The sequence below is a fragment of the Geospiza fortis genome, unplaced genomic scaffold (genome assembly GCF_000277835.1).
Source record: "Geospiza fortis unplaced genomic scaffold, GeoFor_1.0 scaffold320, whole genome shotgun sequence".
NCBI lineage: Eukaryota > Metazoa > Chordata > Aves > Passeriformes > Thraupidae > Geospiza > Geospiza fortis.
This window is the reverse complement of record NW_005054532.1, coordinates 3,250-12,386: the sequence shown is the minus strand read 5'-3', so window position 1 is coordinate 12,386 and position 9,137 is coordinate 3,250. Positions and strand designations below refer to the sequence as shown.

The 9,137-nt window shown below is 50.4% G+C and overlaps 1 protein-coding gene across 1 annotated transcript in view; it reads left to right on the top strand.

The window, feature by feature from the left end:
* LOC102045431 (nucleotide exchange factor SIL1-like) overlaps positions 1 to 8,239 on the top strand; it is a 46,508-nt gene extending 38,269 nt beyond the window's left edge. The window contains exons 4-5 of the mRNA XM_005429215.1: positions 7,770 to 7,917; positions 8,224 to 8,239. Of these exons, the coding sequence (XP_005429272.1) occupies positions 7,770 to 7,917; positions 8,224 to 8,239 (164 nt within the window). The remainder of the gene's footprint in view (positions 1 to 7,769; positions 7,918 to 8,223) is intronic.
* The last annotated feature ends 898 nt before the right edge of the window (positions 8,240 to 9,137 follow it).

Here is a 9,137-nt window from a genome sequence, read left to right as displayed (position 1 = left end):
GAATGCCTTTGCTGCCAGCAGCTGTGCTGGGTGTTGAACAGGGGACAGATTCACCCTTGGCAAGCTTGAAAGCATTTCAGATGGCTTCTGTCCCTGCTCCACTGCGGCACAGAACAAAATCAGTGTTGGAGAAGATGTCATACTTAGACATCACCATTCTGACAGGTCGATTTCCAGGATGTTTATTAACAGAGCTTGGAATGTCACTGAAAGGTTTGTCAGATAAACTAGCCAACTGAAGTTCTTACATGAGAACTTCCTTGGTTTTGTTGAGGTGCTTTGAACTCTTCATTCAGTCTCTCAACAATTCATCCCCTTCAGGCCTTTCTGGAAGAGCCTCTGTGAGGTCTGTGGCTGGGGGATCAGGCCCTGCCTGCTCCCTGTGTGTCTGGGTGTGGAATCCTTTGAATCCCTCTTGCCCTGGAAGAGTATGCTATAGAATCTCCGCCTAGGCTGAAAGAGAAGTCTTCCCCATGGAGCCTTGCACAACACCATGAACCACCCCAATTCCTTTCCCTGTATGTCCCAAATTCTGGTAGTTTCTCCTTTCCCTGTTCCCTCATTGGTTGTGGTATCCCTGGTGGCCGGCCCTGTGTATCCCCTGTAGGGAGGGCCCTTTGTCCTGCCCTTTGTGCCACCCCAGTGCCTTTGGACCATTGGCCACTGACCCCTAATGAGCCCTGTGCACACCACTCGCCAGCTCTTTTGTCCCTGCTTCCCCTTTGGCGTGCTGGAATAAACCTTTGCTGGAATTGATCATACAAGAGGCCCTTCTGCCTCTGGTGGCTGAACTGGCCATGGTGAGTGTGGTGTGTGGACTTGGCTGCTCTCCCTGAATGTTTACCCAAGCAGCTTTTCCACAGGAGATGCTTTTTGGGAAACAGGCAGCAGCATCCAGCATCTAAACCCCGGTGTTGCTCCATCTGGGTGCCCTGGGAGGCAGAAGGAAGCAGCAGTGCCAATTGTTTGCTCATGCTGTAAGGACAGAACTCCTCTCTGAGGGTTTCCTCTGCAATCCCAGGAAGAGAAGGACATCTCTGTCCTTGTCAGCCCTCTGGGCAATGATCAGACAGAACAGCAGTGATGAAAGCAGGCTGGCAGCACCAGGGCTGGTCACTCACAGGCAGAGGCAGCCCAGCTCCTCCAGCCTGAGCTGGGCAGTGCCTGGGAGAGGTGGCACCATGGCTCTGGGCATGGTGCATCACCCCAGGGGTTCCTCCTGCATCCCATCCCCTGCAGAGCCCCTGCTGTCCCTGGTTACCGGAGCAATGGAGAGGCAGTGCCCAGGCTGGGGCTGCTCCGAGGAGATGCTGCACTCAGCAGGCAGCTGTGGCTCCCCAGCAGTACCGTGGGAGGAAGAGCTGCCCAGGGAGTGCATTTGTAAAGCATTTCTTCCCCAGGAAGAGGAGTTGGTCACAGGAGTTTGTACCTGGGATGTGCACACAGGTGTCTGAGCTTCCTCCCTGCCCCAGGTGGGGAATGCTGGGGGTGCTGGGGGAGCTTCCAGGCCTGGTGCTGTGAAACTGCTCCACCAGCTATCAGGAGGAGGTGACATAGAGATATTAATGACATTTTCCAGTGGCACTTAACTGGGAGGAGCAGTGAGTGCCAGACAGTGAACTAATGCAAAAGGCTATAGCTGAGTGAAGAAGGGACAGAAAGAAATAAAATGAGATTCAGGCTCTGGGCCTCTTCTTCCCATTAGTAATCCATCTCATTCTTACCTGTGTCTGTTACATGTCTTCCTTTTGTGTGTAAAAATGTTCTGTTTTGAAGTAACAAGCAATCTGGAGAGTGGTTGACTTGCCTTTGTAAGAAAGAAAGGAAAGAAAAACAGAGGCAGGCTTTGCTGCTTCCTTGCTCAGCAGCTCTAACCAGAGTCTGGGGTCAGGGCGTGAGCTGAGCCCCCCAGGCTGGGCCTGGCTCCTCTGTTTTCCTCTGAGCACGCTGGTGTGGGACATCCCATCCACCCAGGCACAGCTGGAGTCAGGCACAGTGTCCCCTGTGTGCCACCAGCATGGCCTCAGCCTCAGCCAGGTCCCCAGCCCTGGTGGCTCCTGGAGCTGGGGATGCAGCTGTGGGGAGCTCTGCTGCTCGCTGGGATTTGTCTCCTGGTGGTTTTTAATCATTATTTTATTAAGGGAGAAGGTGTGGTGCCATCAGATAACTTATTATGGATGCTGTGGCAGTGTGATTATTTCAGTACTGCAGCACTGCCGGTGTGTTTTGCTGGAACATTCACATATTGATTCCAGATTCCTTTGTTGCCTGTACTAGAAAGAAAGTCCCTTTTCCCTCACTCCCTGCGTGGAGAGAAACAAAGAGTAAAGGAAGGTAGATGTTATCTGAGGTTTGCTCACACACTGAGGTAATTTTTGAGAGCTGCAGAGCCACTTACTGACTCATAACTGGGGCTTGTTTTCAAACCCTTGATAGATTTTTGAATTCTCTTACAATGGCAAACAAGGATGCTCACTTGGGGACGAGCCAGGAATCTGGCTCAGTGAGCTGGATCACCTTTGTTCTGCTTGCTCCAGCCTTCCCAGGGGACATTCCTCTGCCAAGGGGGACAGGGTGGTGCTGCAGGGGGAGAGTCTCCTGTTCCTCTTGGGCTCCTCTTGATGGGCAGTCAGTGGCTGTCAGCTTTGTCCAAGGGGTGGGGATGGGATGGGATGGGATGGGATGGGATGGGATGGGATGGGATGGGATGGGATGGGATGGGATGGGATGGGATGGGATGGGGAAGCCACTGGCAGGAGTGCAGTGTGTTACTGCCCAACCTTGGTGGGAGGTTTGCAGGTCAGTGTGTGATGTACAACTTCCCAGCCTGTAGCTGTGCAGTGAGTTGGGGCTCAGCCCTGTCCCCATGCTGGAACACAAACACACTTGTGGAGTGTGGAATGATGAGCTGGAAAGGAGCCCAGGATGAGACCTTTCTCTTTTAGAGGAAACACAAATGGTCATTTGGTTGCTCTAGAAGAAGAGAGATGGGGTTCTTTGGTTATCACTGCGTGCTGCATATTCCACACTGCAGCCCTCTGCTTTTAGTAATGTGGTGCACAACGTGCCTGATCCTCCCTCAGTTGTGAGCCTGGTGGAAGCATGTCCTGTTTTCCATTTGTTTATTAATTTATCATCTTGTTTTTAGCCTCTGCAAAGTTTGATATTGGTATAGAGCCTGGGAAACGTGCACAGAGCAGAGTAACAGATAGTTGTGATTTGGTTACAAGGCAATAATTTAAGTGGACAGGTTTAGCTGATAACATAAAGCACACGAGAGAAATCGCTTTGGTTTATAAATGTCAGCAGAGCCCCTGCGAGGGAGCTGCTGCCTGGTGCTGCTGCTCCAGCCAATATATTATAAGGAGATATAAACAGATGTCTGAAAAAATCTGGCTGACCAAGATTAAAAGAACGGGGCTATAAATTAAAGTCTTCCTCGGCGTCTCTTTAAGCATCTTTATGGACAGAGCGCATCCAAATGAAGGAGTGCCAATGCTCAGAGGGACCTCCGGGTGCTTTGGGCTGCAGAGGCAGCACCCCGGGCTGGGGACAGCTTGTGGAGACAGCAGTGGCAGTCAGAGCTGGCGTGGGAGACCAAAGCCTGTCCTGGTGCTTCTGCAGCTGATAAAGGGATTAAATCAGCAACAGGAATAACACCATCCCTGCAGTGTCACCACAGGATCAGTGTCTCCTGCTTGGAAAATAAATGCTGTCGCTCTGCTTTGACATTTATTCCCAATAAAGACCTTGTCATTTGTGCAGTGACAAGGGTTTTATCCTCTGGGAGTACTTTACCTGTTGGACACTGTCTCTTTGGCTGTGAGGCAGCTGAGTGACTGAGGGGCAGGTGGGTGGCACGTCCCCAGCAGAGGCATTGGGAGCTCTGCTCACACCCTGGGGCTTTCTCCTGATCCATCATCCCAAGGCAATGCAATAACACCTATTCAAACTGAGAGCAGGTTCAGATTGGATATTAGGGAGGAATTGTTCCCTGTGAGGGTGGGCAGGCCCTGGCACAGGGTGCCCAGAGCAGCTGGGGCTGCCCCTGGATCCCTGGCAGTGCCCAAGGCCAGGCTGGATGGGTTTGGAGCAGCCTGGGACGGTGGGAGGTGTCCCTGCCATGGCAGGGGGTGGTACTGGATTAGCTTTAAGGTTCCTTACCACCAAAGCCATTCTGTGATTCTGTGATCTTATTTTTAATTGATTTTAATTTATTTTAGTTGTGGTTAAAAAAATCCCAAGAGTGGGATATTTTTTAATTGGTAAGTGTTCCAAACCAATTGTGGGAGCCGGAGTTTGCTGCTTCCCCCTCCACAGCTGGAACCCTTCTGGCAGATTTTGGAGGGGATTTCACAGCTATTTCTACTCACTGGGTAGTTGATTTAGAGCTGGGAAATTAACTAGAATGGAAACTCTTCTTTCCCTTTATGAGGAGCAAGGGAGGAGGTCTGGCAGCTGTAGGATTTGCAGCTCTCAGGGAAGAGGGACGATTCAGTAACACATCTACGCAGTGCCTACCTGTGGATACACATATTTTGTTTGTCTGAGGTGTCAAGTAGAAAAAATGTTACAAAATAGCTTAAATGAAAGTGTGGTTTTGTATTTTTTAAATTGAGTTTCATTTCCCAAATGCAACTTAATGCAAACAATAAGTAAAAAATTAATTTCTCTTGGGAAAAAGCTATTAACAGAATGGTTCTGTTTTAGCAGCATGTGAAGCTGTGTAATTGCTTACACATGTATTGCTCCAGTGTGTGCTCCCAGTTGTTGAATAGTATCAAATTATAGGAATCAAAGAGAATCAACTGTTTTTAAGGGAAATGTCTAGAAGCTACATACTGAAACATGATTAAAATTCAGGATTTCCAGCTTACTCGTCTAAATCAGCAGTTTTAATCACATTATTCGAGCCAACCCAACCTCAAACACACTTTTGACTTCAAAATACCCCAAACTAAATAAGACAGAAGGCCTTCCTTGAACAGCTGTAACATTTTTAAGTGTCGGTGTCAATCTTTTTGTTGAAAACAGAGATGTTTTTCATGGTTTATTTATTAAAGCAGCGCATTTGTCCTGCTGTGCCATGAACCTGGGCTGCTGTGCTGGGTGGGGATGGGAAATCCCTGGAGCACCAAGAACTGCTTAAACACATCAGGGCTGCGAGTTTTGCTCTGGGGTTCGGATGCTCCTGGTTAAATCCCATTTAGTGTGCAAAGCAGGAGCAGGAAGGGTTTGTGCTTTGGCTGATGCAGCCTCAGGGATTTGGCTGTGCTGGGGGTGCAGCTCATGAGCACCAGGCCTGGGTTTGGTTTTATTTCCTGCTTGCTGATGAGACAGATGAGTAATGCCATGGCTGACTCTCACAATTAAAAGGAAATGTTAAGAGAAGTTTTATAGTTGTGTTTTAGCCCCTTGTGCTGTTCTCAGGGGTGCCCTGGGTTGGGGATATTTGGGAGGGTCACTCGTTACTGTGGCAGCACCTGACCCCCATTCAAGGTGTCAGGAAGGGATCTCCACCCCTGGGCAGGGAAGGAGGAGTCGATGGACAGAACTTTGGGGGGGCTAAAGGGTTAAAAGGTGAAACCTCCATTGTGTGGGTGAGCACATGGTGGGGAAATCCTCTGCTCCCAGCACTGTAATATTTTCTCTATTCAGTCGTCTGTTGTGTTTTTGATTAGGTTTTAATAAACCTTTTAAATTTTTTGGAAGTGAGCATCATTTCTCACCCTGAGAATAGAAACAGGAGGGCCCCTCAGCCCCCTTCCCCTCTGAAGCCTGCTCCTGTGCTTTCCCTTTGGGTGATTCCCTCGATGGGATTCCATCCACCTCCTTCCTCTCCCCTGGCAGGCTGGGTGCAGCTGGAGCTGTGCTGTGCTCCCTGTCAGGGGCCATTCCCGCCTGTGTGACAGCCCAGAGCTGCCACAGCCCCTGCTGGGGCTGTGACCTGGCCTGCCCAGCGCTGGTGGCACAGTCAGGAAAGCTTTGGGCTTTGGGGGAGGCAGCCAGCTGGGCCCTGGCTGTGTCTGCGGAGGAGGCGATCGTCCTCCCGCCTCCCGTTCAGCACGCGATGGCATTTCATCCTGCAGAGCTTGGCCGGCAAGGGACCTTAAAGCTCACCTTGTTCCACCTCCCTGCCGTGGGCAGGGACGTCTCCCACCAGAGCAGGTTAGCACTGGCTGTGATTTCCTTGCTGGCAGAGCCCTGTCCTGGTGTTGCCCAAGCCAGGGACAGGAGATGTGGTGTTGCCCTTTTCATGGAGATCCTACAAACTCCTTTCTGACCAGCACTCCACCACCAGCAAGGGGCACAGATTGGTGATGGCACCAAATTCCTGCAGAGCCCGACTTCTCAGCGTGGGAGGATGCTCCCATAGACACACAGAGATTAAAAGTCCTGAGTATCACAAATTTAAGGAGCAGAGGGAGGTTGGGATCTGTCCATGGAAAGCATTCCAAGTGTGGAGCAGGCATATGTAGCCTATTCTCCCCTAAAATGGGGAGATAATCACACCTGTCCTCTCACATATCCAACCAATGCAACTTCCAATGGACAGGACTGATGGAGAGAAAGAGAGTCTACCAGAAATGCAAACCTTGTTTTAATAGGAAATCCTCCAAGATGGATTTTCCTGCATTTTCTAAATGCATTTATACCTATTGGATGACTACAGGCTTTGAAATGTTTCTGTCTGAATTGTGACAAACATCCCAGTCTTACAGAGGAAGGACCAGGTCCTTTGGTCAGGGAAATGTCTCTTTGGTCTTGAACAGGGAGGGATCGATCCAGTTGTTCCCAAGACCAGAGTTTTTATCTGTGAGTACATGTATTTATTCTACAAAATAATTACCCTTGCCTTCACTTCCCTTTGGTAGGAGATGCTCTGTGTCTCCTGCAAGCTGTTACTCTATCCCAGGTATCTTTTTAGGTAAAAGGAAGAGAGAAAGGAAAGGCTGAATAAGGAATTCCCCTCAGAAGGGAGCAGGATGAGCAGCTGTGTTCTGTCTGGCCAGCTGTGAGCAGCTCTGTGGCTGTTCACCTGCAGCCTCGCTGTCCTGGGCAGGCAGAATTCCTGCACTAGGAGAAGAAGAAATGCCATCAAGAGGTGGCAACTAAACATTGCCTCCCCTTCACTCCAGTGCTGGGCTGGCCATTGAGATGTGTTTGTGGTGAACTGGTGAAAACCACTCTGAATTTCCTATCTTTTCTGCATTTAAAACTGGAGCTTAATGTATTCTGTGTATTTTTGTTGGCAGATAGTAGTGATCATAAATTCCTTTTAATACAGTATTTCCACACCAGCACAGCCTTGATGTGCAGCATACCTGGCTGTACTCTGCGGGATGCTTTGATTTCCCTTTGGCAGCTGCATTTTATTCTGTCTGCCCCAATCAGCAACAATTCCCCTTTCTCCATGTAGCCTCCAAATCCACTCCTGGTGCGGAGTTTTAATGCTGTGCTAGGACCTGGGCCAGAAGGGAAGAAGGAACCAGTGTCTGCTGGGCTCAGGGTTCCATCTCCACTGTGGATCAGAGCCAGCCTGGCAGCACAGGGACACCTTTGGTGGCTCAGGGTGGCATTTCTGGGAGGGAAAAGCAGCACTTTAGGGATGCTGCTGGATGGGAGGGGGTCAGTGGTGGATATCCCACTCCTCACTGTATGGGATGGGGAGGAGCTTCTCCCAAGGGGGAGCATGTGTCTTCAGCTCCCAGTTCCTCCCCAAGCTGGAGCAGTGCAGTGCTCTGAAATGACGTGACCTTTGCTTGCAGGTCAGGCTGTTCCTGCAGGGTCACACGTGCGGCTGAACCTGCAGACAGGAGAGAGAGAAGCCAAACTCCCAGACAGAGAAAACAGGAAAAGTGACACAAGAGAAGACAGAAAAAGGAAAAGGTACAGATGTACAAGGCTTTGGGTTGGGTGGGCTGTGGGATTCATGCCTTTTATTAGAGGCCAGGTTCCCTGGTGCACTCAATTCCTGCCTCTTCCTGAGATTTCATTGCTGGGTGAGGAGCTCAGCAGTGCTGAAAGCAGAGGCCTGTCCTTTGTGTTCCTTTTGGGATGGCAGTGGAAGTGCCCTGAGTGCACATTCAGAGGCACCTTCATGGTTTCTCATGCCACAACATCAAAACTGCTTCCACAGAGCCGGTGGAGTTCTCGCAGAGTCTTTGGGTTGTCCTTGATTTGCAGTGTTTGGGGTATTGATGGTTCTCTCTGTGTTTTTAGGCCAAGGTACTTCTAGGGGGCTGTCTTTTGCACTTTATCTGCTGCAATCTCACAACATTTCTCCTGTACCACAGTGATGATATCTTGTACTGCAATGTCCAAAATTATTTGAGCTTCTGCACAAACTAATGTAGCCTTAGCTAGGCTGGCATCATGGTGTAAGGATGCCCTAATGGTGCATGCCTCGGCCAATGGTAGCCATGACAGATGAGACAAGAGGAAAAAGTACAGATAGGCAAGGCATTGGGTTGAGTGGCCTGTGGGATTCATGCCTTTTATTAGAGGCCAGGTTCCCTGGTGCACTCAATTCCTGCCTCTTCCTGAGATTTCCTTGCTGAGTGAGGAGCTCAGCAGTGCTGAAAGCAGAGGCCTGTCCTTTGTGTTCCTTTTGGGATGGCAGTGGAAGTGCCCTGAGTGCACATTCAGAGGCCCTTTCATGACTTCTCACGCCACGACACCAAAACTAAATGTGCAAGGTGGCTTCTTTGAATGACATTTAGTCCTTTGAAATATCTGCAGCAAGTGGTGTGAAACTGCTTTCTGAGCCTGCTCCTTGGGATCAGCTGTGAGGGGCTGAGGGCTGGCCAGAGCCCGGTGCTGTGTCCCACTGGGAGCAGCCCCACAGCCTCACCTGCAGAGCAGGCACTGCCAGAGGCCCTGGAGATCTCACGAGCCCTGCACCCACCTTTGGAAAGGTGCTGTAAACATCAGCTGGTGCTGACTTTCCCCCTGGACCCCTTGGTTTACTTCCTATGAAGAATTTCTTTCCTGAAGTGTGTGGGATTTCCCCCTGGCACTGGTAATGGTGATGCTCGGGCAGTGTGGGGCTTTGGGGGCAGCTGCCCGGGCAGGGGCTGAGCTCGGGGCCCTGTTGGGCCCATGACCCCCAGCAGCAGCAGCAGCAGCAGCCAGAC